The sequence below is a fragment of the Perca flavescens genome, chromosome 6 (genome assembly GCF_004354835.1).
Source record: "Perca flavescens isolate YP-PL-M2 chromosome 6, PFLA_1.0, whole genome shotgun sequence".
NCBI lineage: Eukaryota > Metazoa > Chordata > Actinopteri > Perciformes > Percidae > Perca > Perca flavescens.
The window spans coordinates 11983175-12007616 of record NC_041336.1 but is presented as its reverse complement, the minus strand read 5'-3'; the positions used below and the strand labels follow the sequence as shown (position 1 = coordinate 12007616).

General features: G+C 41.3%; 3 protein-coding genes across 3 annotated transcripts in view; 1 reads left to right on the top strand and 2 right to left on the bottom strand.

Annotated features, from left to right (window-relative positions):
• The window catches only part of LOC114556865 (lamin-A), a 44249-nt gene extending 41395 nt beyond the window's left edge, over nt 1–2854 (bottom strand). Inside the window, exon 1 of the mRNA XM_028579951.1 lies at nt 2804–2854. The gene's annotated coding sequence lies outside the window, so the exon portion shown is untranslated. The remainder of the gene's footprint in view (nt 1–2803) is intronic.
• A 3572-nt stretch (nt 2855–6426) lies between these two features.
• mex3a (mex-3 RNA binding family member A) lies at nt 6427–11305 on the top strand. The gene is made up of 2 exons (XM_028581224.1): nt 6427–6921; nt 10071–11305. The coding sequence occupies exons 1-2, from the start codon at nt 6501–6503 to the stop codon at nt 11225–11227; spliced, it is 1578 nt and encodes a 525-aa protein (XP_028437025.1). The 5' UTR covers nt 6427–6500; the 3' UTR covers nt 11228–11305.
• A 7924-nt stretch (nt 11306–19229) lies between these two features.
• rab11al (RAB11a, member RAS oncogene family, like) overlaps nt 19230–24442 on the bottom strand; it is a 12052-nt gene continuing 6839 nt past the window's right edge. Inside the window, exons 4-5 of the mRNA XM_028579661.1 lie at nt 22744–22824; nt 19230–21037 (exon numbers count right to left, since the gene is read on the bottom strand). Of these exons, the coding sequence (XP_028435462.1) occupies nt 20898–21037; nt 22744–22824 (221 nt within the window). The 3' untranslated portion in view covers nt 19230–20897. The remainder of the gene's footprint in view (nt 21038–22743; nt 22825–24442) is intronic.

Here is a 24442-nt window from a genome sequence, read left to right as displayed (position 1 = left end):
GTCAGTTTAATTCCCTGCAATCCCAAACTCATTCTAAACGCAAACAGAAAAACAACAAATTAAAAACAACTAAAGTGTGCTGCTGGAGATATTTGACAGAGCTTTTCGTGGATCTGCTTACCATTATGCAACAGCTGAACATGATTTTTTCATGACCTATGTTACTGAGCTGTACATGGTTTGTTTACATTCATAATGTTCATAAATGATGGAACAGGACTGTGAAAACAAGGCCTGAGAATGTGCTGTGATTGTAGCCTAAAACTGTACCTTCTGGGGCAGTATTAGTTTGTCATCTGTAACGCTGAAATGATTGCATAACCCAACTAACAAAGATGTTCATACGCTTTTGTACAAAACTGCACCTTTTCAAAGTGTCCCTGTTAGGATGACCAAACCCACCAAAAGTACCTTAAGAACCACAACAGCATATGATTCTGACATTGTGGTAGTAATAGTTCAAAAAGACCAATCTCTGAATGAAATACAGTTGTGGAAGAAATACTTAGATCATTAAATAAAAGTAGCAACACCATAATTGTCAAATACAAACAAAAGTGCCACATTCAAAATTAAAAGTACTATCGGCCAAGGCACCAGTATACAAAGTAAAAGTTCTCATTATGTTAAATTGACCCTTTCAGAGTGTTACATTATCATATATATTATATATACTGTATATATATCAGCATTATTATTGGCATTTTAATTTTTTAGCTGGTCAAGCTGGAGCTAATTTAATTTATTTAGTTAGCTGATTTTAATTTAATTTACTTTAGTTCAGTTTATTCAAAGGGACTATCAGGGCAGGGTGAATGGCGGAGGCAGTCAGGTTAAAAACGTCTGACCATTTTCATATTTTCTGGGCTTGCCCTTTATGTTTTTCTTATTGGCAAGAGATCACTAAAGAAATAATGGAAGATTTTTGGAATGGAAATTTATTTCTCATTTGTTACATTATACCTGGGCAAAATCCCAGACAAAGTCATGGCTCAAGATAAATATCTCTTTAAAATACTACAAGGACGAATGGAGTGCAATTGGAAATGAAATAAAAGGCATGGAGAAACTGACCTTTACCTTAAAACTTAGATCTGATTAATATGTAAAACACTGGATGAAATTGACAACATTAAAGCATTAAAAACAACCCAAGAGAGACCTTGTTTTCCTTGATATACTATTGGACAGTTCAATTGATAACAGTGAATTAAATTAGATTTGTATATGTGTTTTAATTTCAAATCTTAATCTGCAAAGTAACTGTTAAATATAGCCATCAGATATATGTAGTGGAGTCTAAAGCACCAAACCTCCCTCAGAAACGTATAGGAGTTAAAGTGCTAAGCAGTGGTGGAAGAAGCAAGTACAGTCAGTGAAAGTCGAAATACCACAATGTAAAAAAAATCCTCTATTCAAAGGTTTACTTAAGCAAACACTAAGCAAAATGCACATAAAGTATCAAAAGTACACAGAAGTTCACATGAAGTGAAATAGAAGTGAAAAGAAGAATTAAATGAAAATACCAATACCTCAGAATGGTACTGAAGTATATACACTTGAGTAAATGTATTGAGTTACTTTCCATCTCTGATGATAAATGTGTGACTATGACATCAGCGGTTTTAAGGCTCATCTACTTCAGCTAATCAACGCGTTTCATTTTTTATCTGATATGAAAAAAACTTAAATCTTAAAGTGCATTCAAGTTACATCATGAGTAATCAGGTGTCGAGTGTGTTTCTAACAAGCCATCATAATTCAGTGGCAACAGCTCCTTAATTCCAATGTGACCCAATGAGTCCTTTTACAGTGTGATACTGTCCCTGTGACCTAATCCTTTAGCAGATTAAAAAAAATAAATGCAATCTTTCATTGTGTACAGTAAAAGCAACATCCAAATCAACTGACTGACACATTGTTTGTAAATGAGAAAAGAATGCCAAGATTAAAGAGCCGACCAAGCAGGACTCTTGAGTTCAAAGCTTTCTGTGACGTGTGTGAGATCACCACCGTACGGGAAGCAAGCGGTGAGGTGAGCCTTACTCATCACTAGGCGTGTCACTGCTGTACAGCATCAATGTGATTAGAGAGACGGGGGGGGGGGGAGGGGAGGAGGAGGAGGGGCAGAGAGTGAAAGAGATGACCTAATACCCTGTAAAAAGCAATGAAGTCATACTACCTGACTCATATTCCCAGCTGACACCAGCACTCCCAATCACAACATCCCAGTGCATGTTTGTTGTTAGAGGGTGTGTGTGTGTGTGTGTGTGTGTGTGTGTGTGTGTGTGTGTGTATGTGTGTGTGTGGGTCAACAGCTTTAATGTGAGTATTTCACAGCAGGTGAGGAGAGGCTGTACTTGTGAGAGTTTGCTGTTTTTTTCTGTTTCGTCATTTTTGAAATTGAACATCTTTGCGTTCTGGACAAAACAAGACATTTAAACACGTCCCCTTAGGCTCTGGGAAACTGTGATTAGCATGTATCACTATGTTTCACCATGTGTAGACTAAAATTGATATTTATTGACAAATTTGAAGGAAAAAAAAAACTAAGATGAATACATGATGAAAATAATCGCTGTAGTGTAATCATTGTAGCCCTAAAAAAACAGCCAAAGATGGAGATACAACACTTTTAGCCGTCACAGACAAACCATTTTGTAAAAAATCCCAAAAGAATTGTAAAAAGTGAATAAGCATACCCAATAGGAGTTTGAAATCTGTGAGCATACCATACACATTGAGCTTCATTTTGTTTTGCTTATAAAACTGGAGCTTAGTGTGGTGATTTTTGCTGACTTACCCCAAAGATGGAACAGAGTTTGGGACGAAAAGGCCTCATTATCTGGGTCCCTGCATGATAGTCAACCTGGAGAGAAAAAAAATCAGAAAGAAACACTCAGTTGCTTCAAGTAGGATGAGATTTTTGCATTTTAATTGTATTCTACCACCACCACCTCTCCTAACCCCTTTTATCTCTCTTTTATTAAACTATTGTTTGCTTGTTCTTTTGTTTTATTGTATCATCATCATGGGCCGTCTGTCTGTAAGTACTTGTGTTGCTGCTGCCCTAGCCTGTTCTCTTAACATTGGGAACAGGATACAACAAATAAAAACAAACACAAATAAACAAACAAATGAAAGTAAACAAAAATAGAGGAGGGGAAAAAGCACGCAAAAAGTGGCCTTTGGATTTAATCTTCTATCTGGTCAGCTGATCGACTTCAGGGCTCTCGTCAGCTTATGAGCACAAGATGTGCTATCATTTGCACGAGGTCTTACATCATCCCCGAGAGTCGCTCACTATGGCATCAGCACGTGGTGCTTAGCCAACATGTCCCTTTGTGCTCGCAGAAGCCTCATTCAAGTGACAGCGGGGCTCCAGAAAAGTCTTGAAAAGGACATCTGGCCGTGGAAGTCAAAGGGATGTCCTTTAGGGATTTTTAGACATGTCTGTACGGACGATTAAGCCTGTCCTCTTTGAGTGAGACAGACACTGTCCATAGGTGAAAGCGATATTTGCATGGGCTCTTGGACAAAGAGGTTGGTATGTGTCTCTGCGGCACAGTAAACCACAACATCTCCCCAAAGATGCCACTCAGCCTTTCATCAGGGGGGGAATAAAGAGAAACAGCACTACTGTGACGAACAGATGGTCAAGATCATTGAGGGTTTTTTTTTTTTTTTTATGTACAAGTAACATGACCTCAGCACTCTGCGTTTCACAAGTATCCCGCAGCTAACACACACATGCACACAAGTGTGCAAATGACAATTGTAGCCCACAGCTATAGACAGTGAGGTCTGAATGAAAACCAGACCTGCTGTGGTCCATTCAGAGCACAGAGACAGTTTAGTTCAGGGTCACAAAGGTTATGCGGTACAACAGCATCACCTATCGCCAAACTCACACATCCAAGCAGAGAGGGGTGTGTCGAAGGGTGAAAAACACTATCCCCAGATCCATGCTTTTTATTGATTGGGGCTCTGGACTCCCACCGGACCCCTTTTAATGGAAATCCAGACGGCCTCTTGGACACACTGGAATACTCAGTGCACCACTGAGAGGCTGGCCCTTATGGGGTGCTTGTCCCCATCCTAACCACGCTCTCACCCAATCCTCATGCCTCTCCACTGGGTGGGGTGGGGGTGTTGGGGGCAGACCTCCTGAGCCCACCCTCTGGTCCTTTATGCATCACGCAATCCTGTTCTCCTCCTGCTGCTGTTTTTTTTTTTTTATCCATGCTATTGGGTGGAGTGGGGATGTTTTAATCCTGGACTCATACCAGGAGTCTCCCTGTGAGTTCTCATCTGTAACACACCCTTAGGGAACGAACCCCTTTCTGATTGGCACCCAGAGAGTGCGTCTAGACTGTGATTATGCACAGAAATACACTTGCTCTATATCTTTCTGGTACCATTTTATCACGTTTCTATTTCCAGAACCTGGTGTTTGAATATTTTTTATTGTATTGTTGCTCCATTCTGCGTTATTAAAAGGCAGAAGGCCTTCTCACAAGAAATGCTAAAATATTCATACTGAATCTCACATGCCATGCTCAGTCTGCCATATAAGCCAAAATGGAAGACTGTGTGTGTTTTAGGTTTTTGTCATTATAGTTGTAACACAGTTACAGTGTAGGAAAACACCACATATGATGGGGGGATAATATACTGAATTTAATGAAGGGGGTTAAAATGCACAAGTTATCTACAGAGTGAATTCAACACCTCCCTTGGGATCACAAAGCAACAACGTCAAGAGATTTCACATAAATTTCATCTAACAACAATTTAGATATCAGTGAATATAAAGTTCAGTGTTTCCCTAAACAAATGTAGGATGTGTAAAGATATGTATTTTCTGGTTGGGTGGAGAAATAAAAACAAACAAATGGTAAAACAGTGGAGCATATTATGTTTTCTCAAACATCCTCAGAGTTCACCTTGTTATTCAGGTAGCCTTACGCAACACGTGCTCACTGTTCATCCCTTCATGCATATGCACAGATGGTAAACGACAGGCTAAGCTTGAGTTAGACGGACACTTTGAGGAAGCTGAAAACATGGACATCATCCTGTGTGGCAATTTATATATGCCAGGTCCGATGTTTCCTCAAAGCTTTATTCATGGTGGTGACCCACGTGCAATAATTTAAAAAGTCAGTCAGAAAATCAGTAGGCCTATTTCATATTAAAAAAAAAAAAAATCCCACTATATTGCCTTCTGATCTTATTTATGTATTGTAGATAAATGTAGGCTACATTTCCAAATTTTAATGACAATTAATGGAAGTTGCAGGTACTTTGCTACCTGTTTGAAACCTAAAAAAATAACTATCAATATATTTTATTAATATTATTACTATTATCATTATTAGTATCATTGCTGCAGTTTGAGTCTTTGTGTAGTAACCTACTACAACCATGCCGTCAGGCGTGGTTTCTGTCGAGGACATCTTGGGGAGTCTATAAGCGAAACAAACGGTTCTTTGTTCACCGGGGCTGCTGCAAAACCCTTGTTTTTGTTGTTTTTTTTAACGGGAAATGTGCGAGGGCTTTTCTGATGTTCCCCCGCTGCATAGGTTCTGCAACGCCTGTCTGACAACTCCCTTTCTCTTCTCCTCCTCGTATACAGCCCCCACCCCCCCCCAGACCCCCCCCCCCCCCCCCCCCACCTCCTATACATAACATCCTCATGCGCAACGGCGCCGGAGACAAAAAACGCGGTGACCTGCCGCAAAGCACGGCTACACAGAGGTGGGCGGACCCCCCCCCCCCCAAAAAATGTCATAAACTCCTTTACTCCCAAAAATTCATATCAGATGGTCCACGATCCCCCTCATAAAATACAGGAGCTGTTCCTTGTTTTTGTTGTTGTTGCTTTTTTTTTATCTCTTAATGATAAAGTTGACATCATCTTTTCAGCAGCACAACTAGACGGCCATGTGCGCACTGTACTTGCACCTTTTGATAACGCAACTGTTTACATCCTGGATGGCTATTCTTACATAAGTCGCCGAAATGCGGTTTTCAGGCTACACTGCAGCTCCAGAGCTGCGAACGAGTCCGCGTTAACACGAGTGCGGCGCGGGAGGTAAACGATGAGGTATTTTCTTCTTTTCTATAGGTGACGGGGAGGCAAGCCTGATTTGGGATGCCACGGGCACGGGAACCTGAGACGGAATGGTAGGCTACAACGGGAGGGCGGCTCGTTTTGTCTCGGCGAGGAGGGGAGCTGTGTAAACCAGACTGGGTGGAGCAACACATCGCCCGCCCCATCTATCGTGCAGACGGCCTTGTGTCCCGTTCGCCTGGAGCTCGGAGAGAGACTACTGTACTGAAAAGTCTGGCGGACAGAGAGAGAGGGGGCCGGCCTATGGGAGGGACTAGCGCAAAGGGGGGATTTGGAAGGAGGAGGGGGCGAGGAGGAGGCGGCACGGGTGCTGTTTCTCCAGTCTCTTTCCCCTGTCTTTGTCTCACACACTCTTTTGTTAGCCATGCCTAGCCTGCTGGTTCTAGCAGGGATCATGGAGAAAAATGGGGGTTACGCCGGGGATCTGGCCGGCTCCGGCTTCGGAGGCGAAGGTCTCCTTGTGCCGCCCGACGAGGAGGAAGACGACTCCCGTGCCCTCAGGGTCGCGCTGGGCCAGTTGTCTCTGCTGGGGCTTGGGGAAGGCGAGGACGGCGGCGGAGCCCCAACAACAGGAGTACAGGACCGGAGTAACAATAACAACAACCACCACAACCACACGAACAACGTCGGAGGTGGCGGAGACACGGCGATTCTGCAAGGGAAAAGCAAGTTGTGCGCCCTGTATGAGAGCTCCTCAAGTGAGACGAAAGGACGAGGCTGCAACATAACAGAATGCGTCCCAGTGCCCAGCTCTGAACATGTGGCCGAAATAGTGGGGAGACAAGGTAAACCGCTGGCTTGCAAATTATTTCCCTCCAAACTTGTGTTTTTATCCCGCTAACAGTGCTGCATTATCCCGCCGTGGTTTCCCGTGTGCTTTGTTTTTTTTGTTCTCTAACTGTTACCTGGTGCTATTTGACAAAGAAAAGGGAGTGGTGTGTGTGCTCGCGTGTTTTTTTTTTTTTGTACTCCCCCGAGACATCAGCCTCCCACTTTTTTTTTTTTTTTTGCTAGCAAGTTCTCGTGCACTCATCATTACACTCGTACATTGAAACAAGTCGGTCGCTTCTTGGTGTTTTTATTTTGCCTTTTTGAGTGAATTTGCACAGAGGCACGAGAGAGCCCCGTTTCCTCCTGGGCGAATTATTCTACATCCACGCCATCAATGTCAGCGCACAGACACACACACTGGAGCAGGGGAGAGCACTTGCTTCCTTTGTCGTCTGAGACGCGCCAGACTGTTCAAAAAGGCAACGTGCAGCTGGCGAAGGGAGGAATGTCTTACACTTGAATTCATGGCTAAGAAAATAACCGAACCGTACACGTTTGGTCTCAATGGTGGACGGTGTTTCGCCTCTTTCCAGGTTTATTCAGCTCGTTGTTTATGTTGCGCACTGCCCCAGTGACACAATAGAGCAAGCGTGGTCCACTTGTTTTTTTTCTCTTTTTCTTCAAATGAGGGGAGTTGGAAAGTTCATTTCCAGACACGGTTCAGATTATGCCCGTTTTTCCTACAGTTGAGTTTTCTTTTATTGAACAAAAACCTGAAGTTGAATGACAGCAGCTGTCAAACAAAGGTGTGAAAGTCGGGGGGGGGGGGGGGGAGGGGCGCATTTAAGACAGTGTTGCTGCTCTGCACACGGGATGGCCTTAAAGGGTGACTCAGCGAGAAGTTGCACCAGGAGGTGGGAGCCCTTTTTTTTATTTTTATAAAACCTATTTGCAGTAGAGATGTAGTCAGGTGACAATATTTATGCACACTGGAGCTTGAACCTAAGTTGGTTTTAAAGCCAGCAGTAGATTTTTCATCTTGAGCTTGGTGGTGATGTTTATGTGGCTGCACCCCTTAACTGTTGTGATGAACGCATGGGTGAGAGGGGCAGAACAAACCCGGATGGGGACGGAAGGGCAGTACAGCATCTAAAAGCTGAATGGGAGTCACGCCTTGGAGCTCAACACAAGGGGCTCCTCATGAGCGCCACTTCACTGCACACTCTCAATACCACATGGTTGCCTGTCAGGAGAGGGAGAAATTGGGGGGTTGGATTGAGAGAAGTACAAAGACTGCAGGGTGGGTAAGGTAGCATCAGCAAATCCTAATTTAAATTGCAAAGAAAAAACAAACGGGTTTGAATAATGTGACACAGGATGAGTTGATGAGTTGAGCTGGTTTCTTTTTCTTTTCTGCTGCGGTAGTGTGGATTTAGTTTGTTTGCTGCTAAGTGCCCCTTGTCTCCCATTGCGGATCCTGTTCTTTACTTCGAAGTGTTAAGTTTAGAATTTTAATGGGGTAACTGAAGACTGCCGGAGGGTGGATCCAGTGAGCACAAGTGCAGCGAGAGGGCCCTTTTGCCCTGGCCCGAGAAGAAGTGCTGATTTGGGGGGGATTTGAGATGAGCTGCTTTTGATTCAGGCCCTTCGTTTGTTGGCGCTATGTACACACCCCCTTCTTCTCGGCACCGTGCACCACAGCCCGCCTGGTGAATCTGGCAAACGGAGCATCCTGCCATGCAGAAAGGGTTGGATATGATTGTTTTCTCCTGTCAAAGTCACAGGCGTTGATTCCCAAGGATGCTCTTGTGCCTTCCTCCTGAGCTCCACGGATCAAGGGTGGCTTTGTTTTGAATCACAGGCACCTCTTGCAACAGTTGCAAAAATGAATGCACCTCCAGCGGCCTTAATTTCTGGTAGCGATGAATTAATCTTTGCCTATTTTGCTTTCAGATAATTCTTTAATCGAGACATTAATTTGGACTAATTAAAAGGTGCAATGTAGTTCGAGAAAAGGAATTTGGCAATTGCTCTTTGATCCCTCGTGGCACAAACCGGTCTATTAGCCTAATACCAAGCAATGGCCACAAAGGGCATTTTAAGATTTTGGGTATGAGCAATTCTAAACCCTCCCAGGATAACTATCCTTCTGTCTGTACCTCTGGTCCCTGAGAAGTAAGTGTTCCTGAACAAAGTAGGCCTATTTGGTAGCAGAAGCGACATTTGTCTTCACACTTAAGGTGTCATTGAACCTTTTGATACCCGCTGCTGTGATTTTTTTATATATTTTTTTCAGATAGGTAATGCAATGATTTGTGTGATCTGAAGCACCTGGAGCCTGGTAAGATGTGCTCAGATTTGTTCACTGAATAGATGCCTGATAGTTCTTGTTTGCCCAAAGAGTCTCTTTAAGACACGGCCGAGATGAGAAAGGCACGTCGGAGCCGTCAATGAATGTGGATATCTTAATATGGGAGCTGCCTGAATTTCTGAATGAAAATTGACCCCAGGAATGCTCGACGCATTCTTCATGGAGTGTAACATGAACACAGTCTTACCATGTTCCTCTTACCCTCAAATGTACCTGGAAAAATGTCGGGTAATTTGTCATGAAATAACATTAACCTGCACATCAAGACTCTGCCTTAAAAGCATTTAATAGAGTACAATATTGCTCTCTGATCAAAAACAGGGCAGATGTAGAGCAATAAATGGCCCAAAACAAAGCATGTGGGAGTTGACTGTATTGTATTCTAAGTTCAAGGAGAGGTCAGGAAGTGATTGCATCTGCTGTAGCTCTTACAGCCCTCCAAAACTGTCATGTCGATGCTGGCCAATACCTCTGCACCATCCGTGTAGCTCAGTAGGATGTGTGTCTGATTTAGAGCTAATAAATAAGTGCACCGAATGAGTACGCTAATGCTTAAGTGCTGGAAACCTCCATAAATCATGGTAATTACTGTGTATCCTTTGCCAGCAGAAACCTGCAACATATTAAGTTAAACTGCTCACAATTGGTAAATAAATCTGAATTTGGAGGATTTATGGTAGCTCAGGTTGATAACAAAGTGTGTTTCTACTTTTTAACTTGATTTGTGTGTCACAAAATGTAACTGATGTATCATATTTACTTATTTTAAAATGGATGTTGTTGACTCTGCAGGTTGCAAGATCAAAGCCCTGCGGGCCAAGACCAACACCTACATCAAAACCCCCGTTAGAGGAGAGGAGCCTGTGTTCTTAATCACTGGGCGGAAGGAGGATGTTGCACTGGCCCGCCGTGAAATCATCTCTGCTGCAGAGCACTTCTCCATGCTCCGGGCATCCCGCAACAAGCTGGGAGTGTCCTTTAGCGGCTCCCCGCCCACACCTTTGCCAGGTCAGACCACCATTCAGGTGAGAGTGCCATACCGTGTCGTGGGGCTGGTAGTGGGGCCTAAAGGCTCCACCATCAAACGCATCCAGCAGCAAACCTGCACTTACATCGTCACTCCCAGTCGAGACCGGGACCCTGTCTTTGAAATCACAGGGTCGCCCAGCAACGCCGAGCGGGCCCGCGAGGAGATTGAAGCACACATCGCCTTCCGAACAGGAGGCCTGCACGACCACAATAATGAGAATGACTGTCTGGGGCCGAATGGTGGAAGCAGCCCAGCGGGCAGCAGCGGTGGTCTGGAGAGCCGGCTACAGCAGGTGTGGGGGCTGCAGGGGGGCCAGCGCAAGCCTCTCACCAGCAGCTACCGCCAGAACTTCTCAGATGCCATGGTTGGAGGGGGAGGAGGAGGAGGAGGAGGAGAGGGAGGGGGAATCTACAACAAGAGCAACTTCTCCAGCTCCGGGGAGAAGCCTTGCTCTTATTTTGGATCAGAGGGTACCCAGAGCTGGGGCGATCCCGACTACCCCAAACAGGTGGCCTTCTACGCCCAGCAGCGGTCCAAGAGCTTTGGAGGCCTCCCACTCCCCCTGACCAGACTCTCCCCCGGCTTATCCGAGTCCTGCGGAGGTGGAAGCAACAACAACTCTTCAGTCACCAGCATTGTGCCCGTATCCGGCTCACCTCACGCCCAGGCCCGCCGCGCCCACAGTGAGCCCACCTCAGCCGGCGAGGGTTTCCCAGGCCGTCTGCCAGTGCCAGACTCGCCACCGGCCACTGTGCGGGACTGCATGACCTGCTTTGAAAGCAAAGTGACGGCTGCCTTGGTGCCCTGTGGCCATAACCTCTTCTGCATGGAGTGTGCCATCCGAATCTGTGAGCTCAACCACCCGGAGTGCCCAGTGTGCCACACCCAGGTCACACAGGCCATCCGAATATTCTCTTAAGGAACCACATCAGTTTTTATCATTAGTTTTGTCAGTGTTCGTTCAATAATTATTTACTGTTATTATGATTATTATTATTATTATTATTATTATTATTATAAAACACATTTTTGTTTTTCAGAAAATTTACAAACAATCAAGCAGATATTTTAGAAGGCACTGCTTGCTTTACTAAAAAGTATAAGAAATATTTTTAAGTTTTTCTTTTATATATATATATGCATATATATTTTATAAAAGTTTTGTTTATAAGAGAAGTATAGTACCTTGCATTTTCAGTTTTTTGACTGCTGCTGTTTTTCATTCATGAATCACAGTGTAGGCAGAGGTAGACAGTAATGTGAACATTTTATTATTCAAAATTTTTTATTTTACCATGAAGTGGGTTTATATGGAAGGAAGAAGATGATTGTTGAGGTACCTAATCTGCACCTGACTGACCCAGAAAGTTAATGTTGTTATCAGAAGGAAAAAAAACAGAATTTCCATTGCACCTTACAATCATCTTGGTCTAAAATAGGATTTTTAATCATACCTTGACATTTTGGGAGCTGATGTGAAGGTGAATTCTGCTTTTAGTTTTTACTGTGATTTGTGGTTTGATATTATTGGCCCAAATAGATATTCATTTTAGCTTAACGGAAATGTGAATAGATTGGTTCGAGTCAAAGCCTTGTAATCTTTACAAGAAAACAAAAGACATTTTTACACCTTAAAGTCTTATACACCAGATTGATACCACAAATAGGACATTGCATCATTTATTTATGCTAATTGGTCACATTTTATTGGTGTCATCATTCACAGGGATAGATGAAAGTTGTAAGAAGTATCAGTAACCAGTTTCCAGTAACCATTGGTTACACATTGGTCACTGGTGTTTGTTGAAAAGATTCAGTAATGCTTGCTCCTCGTGGCACTTGAAAAGCATGTGGTTGGCTTAAAGCACTGATTTAATTTGAGGCCGAAAGCCTTGGAATTCATCCAGTTGGCTAGTTCTCGATATTGGTCTCCCAAATGGACTTGTTTCAAAGCCACCTTAACCATGCTTTATTGTCTTGTGTGGTCATTTGGCCACAGTCGCTGAACGATATAGGACACTGCAAGAGCTCCAGATAACAAGCATTTCAACGTAGACGAGAGTAAATAAAGAGGACAATTGGTATGTGGACAGAAGCCGAGTAAAATGTAAAATGTTTCCTGAATCAGCAGCAGACTCCGATTTAAAATAGTTGACACTGTAAAATACAGAGTCCCAAATCAGTAATCCTTACTCCACGTCCCCCTTTATGTGTGAGCTCCGAGGGGCCAGCTGTCTCCCCTGCAATTAGCAAAGCTGTACAGGAGCAGGTGTTTCATGGCACACTGTAGCTGTGACCCCAAGTTGGAGGTCTCGCCTAGCACCCTTTCTTTCTCTCTTTTCTTTGGGAGTGGCTTTTATGTCTCCCCCTGCTTACAGTTTGATCGTTTTGCTTTCGAAAGGCCTCTCTGACTGGGGCGTATTGTCTGGGCCCGGTAGCGGCGTGGGCTGCAGAGTGCTCGGACACGGCCTGGATCTACTCATTGATAATTAGGCAAATGGGTTGGTCCAGGTGCGGACCGTGTGGGGACTCTGGAGCTGTATGAGGGGTACGACAGGGTCCCGCAGTGAGCCCCATACTTCCCCCGCCCCACTGTTACAAGCACAGAGGGGGCTGGATGGTTGGGGATGCAGCTGGGCGAATAGGACCCCCTCCTTCCACTCCCTCTTGCCCCTTCCTCCCCCCTTTTCCTCTCCTTTTCTGCTGCTCTGAGCTATCCCTACTGGGGAGAGGGGGCCTCTTTTGTCCCAAAACACATACACACACACACACAGAATTTGAAAGACACTAGCTGAATTTGGCAGCGCCTGTGAAATGAGGGGAGGCTTAGAGCAAAATAAATTATCTTCAGTTATCAGGAGACACCCCAGTTACCTGTTTTCAACGTTAATTTGACGTAGATTCTTTTCCAAATTATGAAAATGTACATGTCCCATACAAAACAGAGATTGCGTGATCTCATCACACGGGGTGCAGCATTAACTCTCTCTCCCCCCCCATTCCACTCCCCCAACAGCACCGCCCTGAAATTTGGATAGGGGTCCTGTTTGTGTGACAGCGCCAGTGCAGATCATGTCAGCTCGCTACTGTATGGGACACATCCTGCAGCTGCCCCTCCACTATGGACACCCGGGCTTCAGCCAATGGCAGCCCCCCCTTGCTTTGAGCTTCCAGAATGAAATCAGACAATTGTAATTGACAGGAAAGCAGAGGAAACGCCCCATTTAACCAGCACTCATGCTGAATCAAATTACACACCCTCTGCGTCTGCCTTAGCCCCAGCCTGGGGATTTCTGAGGGCTGGAGGAGAGCGAATGGGGGTAGGGATTAAAGCTGTTGAATGATAGGAGGGAAGGTAGTGGGGGTGAGAAAGAGAGAAGTATGCTCCAAAAAAAATGAGACCGTGCAGATCTAGAAATTGTATTGATCATTCAAGTCCTGCAGCAAGTTTTGAGTTGTCTCACGTGGGCCAGTGCTGATGACAGGAAACCTTTCTTGTGTTGTATTGGAGAACTTTTCAACTCGGCTTCTGTCTCCAAAAGAAAAAAGAAGATCAACCATTACAGATTGTGTCTTCCAGCACACAAAAGCCCCTGCTTTCAAAAAACAAAGATATAAAGCAGACCACTCGCATTATGTGTGGACTGCAAGGAGAGCACTGTACTTGCACAAAGTACCCTGAAATCTATCAGATGTAGAAATAAAGAATAGTTATGATTTTATGGATGGAGAAATTGCACAGTGGTTTGGCCTAAGCTTTCAACGTCACATTCAAGACAGTATGACACTGTTCTTAGAACTTTGTATTTTTTGTTATTTTGTTTTCTGCCTATATATTTTTTATTCAAATATTGCCATTACTTTGGCATACAAGGTAGCAACTTTGGCCTTTTTGATAGAACCGCCCCCTTAAACAACTTTTAAAGTTCTTATTTTTGGAGAAAATAATGTGACTCAAACTGCTTGTGTGGGGATAAGAGGGATTCAGGAAATTAGGCTCTTAAAAACAATTTACTTAAATTACAGAGTAAAGCACCTTATTACAAAACATGCGCATTTGATTAATACCAAACCGACCACTGATGGTGAAGTACATTTCATAGAATTTGAAAGACATGCACATAAGGATTCCCTATCATTTTTTTGTATTATGGTGGTTCTTGTTCTTCTTAATACTACAGTAGTACTAGTGGTCATGTGGGAGACCTCTCATCCATTTAGTCAGTGCTAATGACTTGGTTGGGTTTTGCACTGGCTTAATGAAGAGAGGGGTTATTGGAGATTCTCCCTGTTTAGACGCTGTATAAGTTAATAAGTATTGTACTTTATGGAAAGCACTCTGAGCATCTATGTAAATACAGTATGTGTATCAGTTATGAACATCCAAAGGCCTGCTTGAAGTGAGGTTTTGATTTTTTTTTTACAAGCTGAGGGTGTCATTGTCAACGTTTTAGCATATGGAATTCAAAATGTCTCTGAGTTTTAGGGAGAGTAAATCTTTTATATATGCGTCCCATCATCCGTTTTGACTATAATAGTATATTAGATAGATCCATACATTTAAGAAAAATTATTTAAACTGATTAACTTAGTATTTCATCCAAATATATAGATGAGAAATGAACCATACACTATTATAAACTGTAATAATGAATATCCTTTATGATGCCGCTGATGTATAAATCAAATCTCAAATAAAAACAGGAATGAATAGTATGTGTAATAACCCCTAATGAATAAATCATTTTCTATGTATATTAGGATGAAAAGCAATAATAGGACTATACTGGGACAATAAACAGAGGAGCCTGCTTAGTCAGTTCTTTAAATAATATTCTATTCAGAAATTGACCTTGATTATTAGGATGATACCATTGCATTTCTGTCTCATATCTGCTTAAAATTCATTATGGATTCATGCCAGTGTAGAAACAGAGATATAATTCATTAGTAACAGTTTCAGGATAATTAATTGTTCTTGTTGTGTTCATCAGGTCATTTTTTTTTAAGTCATTTTGATTGTTTGTTTAATTTTTTTTTACGTTGAATATCAATCAGGTCACAGGGTGGGTCAAGGATTCCTGCTCCTGAAATGATAAAACTGCAATTTCTGTGACTTAGAGGAAATCTCATCGCGCTGTAAAAGTGATCTGTCAAGTGTAAACAAACAAGAGCTGAGCATAAGCACCGAGGTCTGTCCTGTTTGTTAAAAAGCAGGAGCTGGTGATTTTGCTTATGACAGACTGATGTCTCGAAGGCTTTGGTCAAAAACACAGCAGTGAGAAGAAGAGGGTAGGACAAACATGATATGATGTGCTGTACCAGTCACTCATGTTGATTCTTTACCCTCATTAGTCCTTAAGTTACATAAGGGCAGAGGTGTTACTTATAGCATATCTTAAGATGATTTCTGTTTACATAGTAATGATATGTTTCATGACTCTATTTTATATTTGTTTTGCATCTACATTTTTTTTTCCATCTGTATTGTTTTTGAAAGAAAAAGGTCAGACATAGCCAAAGAACAAAAAACACAAGAAGAGGACTTACCACTTTAAGTTAACTTATTTTAGAATCAAAATCAACTTGGTTAAGAGTTTATCGAATCAGGATTATTAAGAAATAATCTCATAGCTAGAATTACTCTGTTTACCCAAAAGTCTTAGAGGCCACTCAATCGATATCTGTGAAATGAAGGCATATCATGTTTCAGTATTGTAAGATTAGTTTAATACTACAGAGGCGCCGGTAACAGACTTACTTCTCCCCAAAGAGATCAGCTTAAAGCACATCCTGGCACTTACACAGTCCTTTGAGTAGTTTTCTATTGTCATGGTTAGGTTAATGGGAGAAAAACAGTCCAGTGAATGTCTTAATCGTTCTGAAAAGCTTGCCTGATCTGGTTGAGTTCAGATTAAAAAAAAAAAAAAAAAAAAAAAAAAGGACTGCCCACGTATTTAAAAACAAAAACAAAAAAAGAGACTGTGATGACAATGACAAGCCAGTGAAAATTCAGGCTGAATTCCTAATTTTTAAGACCCTCAGAGTAAACCGTAAGGGATTAGAATAGATGTTAACAAGGTGGCAGTGTGATAGCGAACAAAACAACACTGTGGTTTTAGTTAATATCGCTTAGAGAGCCATTAACTGTATCCTTAAGTTTAACTGCATGTTAGTAAAATATAGTACAGTAGGTAAGATTTATCAGGAAAAAAAGTTAAGATCTCATAAAGAATTCATCAGCCTGATACCTGAAGTGTATAAAAAGCTTTAAGACCTTTTAAGTGAACATTGGTTTAAAATCATATATTTACCGTGTAGTTTAACTAATTGATACATTAAGTTTAATTATGATTCTTAAGAATATGCTAAGGTGTAAGTTTTATTTGTCCAGCACACCCAATATGAAAAAGTTTTTAATTCAGTGGCGCAACAAAGGGGTGGAGTGACTCAGTGACATTTGATTCATTAAGTTCTTGTTAGTATTATTTACGATATTGTATTAAGCTTACTATTATAGTAATGGTAGAAACTGTTGATGTTTTTTCTTCTCTTGATATGAAAAGGTCTTTATGCATTTATGTAGAATCCCTTTTAAGGAGTGATAGGAAATCCTTATTTTCAATGGATGCACTTAAGCAATTGTACCAACCTGTCTAAATCACACATTGAGCAAGTAATGCATTTGAATGTTTAAAAAAAAAAAGAAGAAAAAAAGAAAGAAAAAAAAGACCACTCAACTCAATGCACTCCTTATGCTTATTGTTTTGTCAATTTACAAGTGAGCTTTAAGTTTTGTTTCTATGGAGAGAATTTGCGATAGGTTTTCAACGTAGACTATATTTGAGTTCTTCCACATACATTTATAGAAAGTAACTTAAAATGAATAAAAAAAAATATTACAGTTTCTCAAATCTATTTTGCTAACATGGGTTATTATTTCATAGAAAGCAGAGGAAAAAAAAAGTCAGTATCTGGATGTTATTTATGAAAAGTAAAAAAAAAAAATGAAGCAACATATTTATGAGTAATCTCAAGACATTTTGTTTTTTAATTAAAAGGACAAGAAGTTAATATATTTCTAAACACAGGGAGGTCAGTTTCTACTAATAAGAAAAATGAGAAAAGAAGTTTAGAAGTTTTATTTATGAAAGCTGTGGACGCTCACCTTTCCATGTACTTCCTGCTAAATGATGTACATGGAACGAGAGTTCCCCATAGCTGAAATTTTAACTTCAGACATGCACTACTTTAACATCAGTGCATTCACAATGGAATAATTACAGAAAATAATATAATATTTTTTAGAATTTGGAGATATTTTAGTCACAGAGCATCAATTTTGTGCCTCAATTATATATTTTTCCTGCATCAGCATTCTTTGTGCAGTGCTGCTTGCAGTAACCCCCCCCCACCCCCCCTTCAACTAACCCCATGTTACTGACTGAAACACATAACTCATTTCCTCTGTAATCTAAACTCGCTTTTACTTATCAAACGTATAAAACATGTTACGACTGCAATGCTTGGAATGAATGAGGCAGCTGTGACCCTCTCGCCAATGGGGCCACACATAACTTGTACACACTTTCATTCACACATTTTTCTACATCTACTACTCGGGACAGTTTGTGATGAATACTGACAGAGCCTAATCAGCTTAGAGGAAGCCTTTTATGAGAGACTTTCCCTAATGTGATAATTAGGTGAAGTGTGCAAATCGAGCGAAGGCACGTTGGAGAGGACAACAGCGCACCGAGTAGTAGATCTATGTAACTTGATGCACACATATACACACAACAGGTTCATTACCGTACTAGCTTGCATGTATGTTGTATGGTCACTTAGACAGGAGAAATGGTGCAGGGCCTGTGTTATCCTTTTAACACCAGTGCACTGGTTTCTCCTCTGTAGATTTTCATAGTTGGAGTCTCTTTGGAAACTGAAAAAAGTTGACATGAGTTTGGAGCCAGGCAGAGACCATTTCAGTCCCCACATCAAAGTTGGATTTTGTATTCTCAGTTACCTGTTGAAATGATGAAAGACTGTTTGCACCTCATATGAATTAACTTGAAGTTCTTAGTTTGTGTACGAGTTGATACAGATAAGAAAAACTTGACAAAAACACTACAATGGCACATTTTCTGTGGCACGTAAAGGATGGGGACTGAAGTGGCGCTTGCTGGTGAAACTCGCAACCTTTTCCAAAGAGGCCACTACAGTCTGACAGTTTGTCTTTGGTAGCGTTTCCAATTTTTTCCAGCACAGTAGAGGTGTTTCATACCGGTCTAATAGTGGTTGTAGTGCATTAGCTTTTGGGCCAGCATCAGCTGGCGTTAGTTTCTGGTTTCTCTGTGAACAGTGAAAGAGGGTTGCCAATGTGGCCCTCAGTGGCTGACCGTCAACTTTGATGGATGGAAAAAAAAAAAAAAAAAAAATAGAAAAAAAAAATATGAAGTCTTTGAACTCTGTTACAGTATGCCATGCCCTTACAAGGCATGTGCTATTGCAGGTTTATTTGTTATAGCACATGTTTTTTTTTTGTGAATTACATTTTTTGGAGACATTTTTATTATTATTATTGTATCTGCGCCATGTTAGTTCTGGTTCTTTGTTATTTTTCCAAGATTCAAGATGTATTGTAAATGTTTCTAATAAAACAAAAATGAAATGATCTCCAATTGAAACCAATTGCATTTTTTGTTTAAAAAGTGGTTTGTATGGCTAAATTGATTATTTGATGATGACGCCTATTCATATTTTAATCGCAGTGATCAGAGGAAGTATTATTATATTATAGTGGACATTCAGAATAAATATAATTTAATCCTGCCCTTTCCCAGATTCATTAATGAAAAAGCCAGCTACTTGCAGCCTTACTGCTTAAAAACATCTTAAAAGAGACATAAGAAGAGGCAGGCTATAACAAATGAGATTTATTTATACATATGCAGTCCAAATATACATATATTAGAATAAATGTTTAAAAAGCCCTAACCTACACCACCCAGTTGAAGACCTGTGAAGTCAACAGAAGTCAGTGTTGATGTGGAAACATTAACCAAGATAAACACCATCTGTGGGCATAACCTTTGGAAATGATTAAGCCCCTCCTAACACTACCATCCTTTCACCTTTCCTCATCTATTAAACTATTAGATCCTAACAAACCCAATCCTGGCTCCTGAATACAACCGCCGCCCCCTCCACAGGAAATACAGACAAGTGAGAGCGAGGGCAGACCTCAGGGAGATCCCAGAAGGCAGAGTCCTGTTCCAGTTACATACAGTGTAGAGAGAGTAGGTAGCAGGCAGTGGAGGATTTCACTTACAGTAAAACAAGCCATCTCGGGTGCATCAGAGACCACAGGAGCAGGGCAGGGCTGAGTGCCCTCACTACCTCATCCCCTGAAACATTATCCATCTATCTATCCCAGCAAGCAGAAGCAGCAGCCGCAGCACAAGGTTGCCCATGCATTTAAACCAATTCTCTAATCTCTCCCACTTTGCCCAAAGGTTCAGGGCAGGGGTGAAACAGTCCTCAAAAAGAGCCAATACTGCCATCTAACTGACTTGTGATGCAGTTAACCCATTAACTAGTAGTGCAAGCTTTGCAAAGCGTTAACTCTAAATGAGATGGGATAGCTGCAAGAGCATGACTCATCTGTAGAGCACAAAGTGTGCTCAGAGCAGGAAAGCCTTCCAAACAAAGATCAAAAGCAATCAAAAAGAAATTACATGTCACTGGTAGGGAGCGATGTTATTGCTCTGTGTGGCCTGGTGGAACACAACTCGAACCAACCAACTTCGACCAAATTCCAGCATGTGCGTTTAGGAAACATGACTTGAAGCATTTGTTCCTCCATTAGTGAGGGGTAGTTGCCCTTACAAGCTTCTTCACATAGATATATGATTTTGGGCAAGAGCTACCTTTGCTGCAAAGCGATGTGTGTGGAAAATCTAATCCAAATAGTGTTTAATTGCAAACCCTTTGGCCAAACAAGACCTTAATCTAGTTTTCAATAAATATAGTAAGGGAGGTTATTTTCTGAATATTATACATTTAGGGAAAATGGGAATGACGGTGGCCACAGAGGGGTTGCAGTTCAGTCTTGTGGATGTGGATTTTTATGGCCCAATATCCTGGTGGTGGAAAACTGAGAGAAAGCATTTACTGACTTGTAAAAAAAGAGCTTTCAAAATAGACAGTTTTCAAAGACAGAAACCGTGATGAGATACAACGAGGGACCTCATAATGTGTTTATTTTTCATTAGATTGTAAATCAGTTCTGATTGTGACCTCTTTCAAAAGCTTAATGCACTGGGTATGGTGCATCACACCAGTTTTCTCCCCCCCCCCCTCCTCCTCCTCCTTCTTTACAATCCCTTGTTCACTGGTCTCCCACTTCAACTGTATTAAGTTTTCTTAACCAGACAATAGACAAATCAACCCCTGTACAAGTGTCCTCCTTGTGTGAAATGGTTATCTCTACCTGTCTCTTCATTCTCCCTGTCCATCTGCCTGTCTCTGTCTATCTGGCTGTTTCTCCAAATGCCTGGGAGGTGAAGGAGGAGGTCAGTGGTAAGGTCTCAGTTGCTCTGGCAGCAGACACCCTTAGTGGCTGAGTTTTGGGTGGGCTCAACCGTGATGGGCACTACGTTGGAGGCTGGTGAGAAGTCCGAGTCGCTTCGCCCTGACATCTGCCTCTGTGATACGATGTTGTAGATGGCTGTGATGGAGAGAAGGGTGAAAGGGAAGGAGTTATGTGTAGATGCCTATAAAATCCAGTCAACAGTGGGAGATATTGTGATAAGGACGAAAGGCATGTCAAAACTGAACAACAATTGTTCTATCCAGACTCCTGGCAGCAGTTAAGGATTCTTTCCATCCTAAACTTTCATTATTATGTCATGTGGCAATACCAAGTCTCATTTCAGGCATTCCCCACTGCTATAATATGCAATGCAGTTTAAATTGAACTTGCAAATAAATATTATACATTGTGGGACTTGCATCTGTGACCCTGCATGCTCATGCGGGTAAGAAAATACAATAAAGTTACATATTCGTCAGACAAGAGGTGTTCAAACACACCGGTAAACTTTTTAACTGCAGTTTATCTGTCACTAACATGGCTTAGATGCTATTGGGGTGGTCAGTTGATCAACCTGAGAGAGAGCAAAGCAGGTCTACTGCAAAAAAAACCTCTGATTTCGTGTTGTACACTGCCTCTTTAACTCTAAACTACAGCCAGATGTGTAACAAAACAGCCCTGAATGAAAAACTGCTTATGAAGCAAGAAGGTTTAAAGCAAAACAAGACTCCTGGTTGACTGAAGTGACACGTCAGGTGGTGAAACTATGACTCATTACTACAAACCCTACACAGCACCAACTGCTGCACATGTATAATCCACCAGGATGACCCTCTCGGACCTTAAATCTGTCTGCTGCGGATATCTATACATGTGACATCTTCTCTGCTCCACCGGGTCTAAAGTTCAGCTTTTACTGGCCGGCTAATGCACTGCATACTTCCTCTCTTCTCCTCCCTTAATGAGCTAATTAGCTACGTTAGCTCAATGAGGCCTGTTGGTTTGAAGTTTTCATGAATTTGAAATGACTGATAAAGCTGTGGTGTGGGCACAATGTCTCAAACGGCCCAAGCTGCTGCGTCTGGGAATTGAACATGGAGTAGAAGCAGAATATAAACAGTAAGTGGTGCATACTTGCAGACCGATAGCCCCTGGAGCAATTGGAGCAATTGAAGTGGAAGCACCACTCACTGTTGGATTGCCCCTTTAGTCACTCCAGGGGATGACTCAGTCACAACAATTGCTTTTTTTTCTCCATGTTACCAAATCTCAAACATCAAATGCACTTGTTGGTGTGGCTATATGTCTCCAGAGCACACTGCTCATAGACATTTACTTGAGAAAACATATCTGTGAACCAGTATCAGAATTTCTTTTCTTTCTTTCTTGAACAGATGCATCTGGTACAGTGGGTCAAAGTGGATTTGTGACCATGGACAAAGACCATTAGTGGTTTGGCCATCTTAAAAGTGGCCTCTCACTAGGACTGATTGGCCGAGTGGCCTTTCATTATGCCAATTACTCATATTTTTGACCTTAAAAAAGATCAAGGTGGTGTTCTTGCCAAAGACTGCACATCAGCTATGGGAATGGAGAATTGATATGTTGGATTCCGGTGCCATCTAGTGGCAGACAATGGGTGTTGTTATGTAAACCATCACAGTCCAGGTGGAAATGTACCATTCTTAGACAAATCAATATACAGTTTATAGACACAGCATTATCATTAGATGGCTTAGGAGCTTTAGACATCAGTGCCCTTCAGGACAAAATGCACTTCTATTCTATAACTTGATTAAAACAAACAAAAAAGGCAAGAAATAAACAAATGTGAAACTCACCTGTGAGAATTGTCTGGAAAGCCAGCTCCACATTAGAGGAATCTAACGCTGATGTCTCCAGGAAAGACAAGCCATGCTTCTCTGTAAAAAACACAAACGCACATAATGCCACAATATGTTAAAGGCCTGCAATGTTTTGAAGCGTTCATAACTACATTGAGCTGAGGTGCATTGTACTGTACTGGCATTAACACTGCACTGATTCAGGGATTGATTTCTTCTGCATAATGCGCTCACTCCAGGGTTCTCCCCAGTCATTTCAACTGCTTCGTGTTTGATTGCTCACTGTGTGAACTGCTTTGTAATTATAGAAAATCTAATAGCTTGTGTGACAGCTGACTGGTCTGCTCTGTAAAGTATATTTACAATCTGATGAAATGCAATACGGTTAGAAATAAGACTATAATGGTTTACATTCTGATAAAAAAATAAATAAAATACACATTCCATTAAGGTTATACTACTGTAATACATATGTAGACTAACTACATTTTAACTCTATAAAATAGTCACAGCAGACATTTTAACTTGTCATAGTATAAAAATCTCACGTCACTATCAATAGTGATTTTGTTCCATTCATGTGTCCCAGTATGTTATGACAGTGAGCCAGGACTCTGAAACCGAAGCAGCGAAATGGAATTCAGGAATCATTAATTTTATCATTTCCACCTGTTCTTTTTCCTTATGTGAAATGTCAAAATGTATTCCATTAAAAAAGCCCTTTAACAAACAGTAAAGGACAAATTCCTATCAAAAAGTCAAAAATGTTTTTATGCTTACTTGATCTGACTAACAACCAAAAACACCCAAAAATGTTGGACATGGAACTGAGAGACATTTCCCATTTGTGAAGACGTAACCAGTAAGTATTTGGCGTATTACGCTTTTACATAGTAAATGATAAGAAAGCTGCAACGATCAATCAAGACAATATTAATTGCTGATTTTTAAGCTTCTTAAAAATGTGAGACTTTACTGCCTTTCCTTATCTTACCATTCTAGTAAATTGAATAGGTTTGAGTTTTAGACTGTTGGTGCTGTAGGTGTTCTGATACTTTTAATCAAGCAATTAAATCAAGAAAAGAATCAACAGATTAATTGATAATAAAAATAATTGTTAATTTCAGCCCTAAATGATATCCATTAAAAATGAAATCAATAGATCTATCAACTGACAACTTGTTTCAGTATCAATTATACATCACTGTAACTTTCCAGATTTGACCTTTCTTTGGAATCTGTACAATCCAATTCAAGTATATAAAAGAAGATTATGAACACAAATATAATTTAGTATAAAATGATTAGTATCATTGGTGAGGGGATAATTGCCACACAGTGGCGGAAGTAAGACATCATCAGGAGAACTCATCATTCGTTGCATTATAATACACTTTGCATGGACATGTCCACCACATGGTCTCTATGTAAATGAGGCATCATAAATTAGGTTTGTGGTACAGAAAAACAAAACAGAATGCACTGGCAGGTACAAACGTTATTTATCTAGCACATCGAAAACCAATTTCTTCACTCTAAAATGGGTCAACAGGACACACGTTCTTAACAGGCAGTCCTACCAAGAGTCATTTACCAGTCAAAGCAGGTGCAACGCTGAATCGGACACAAGGCAATAAACTCAAGGTCAAGAGTAAAAACGCTCGAAAATAATAGTGCGAGTGTCAAAATAATGACA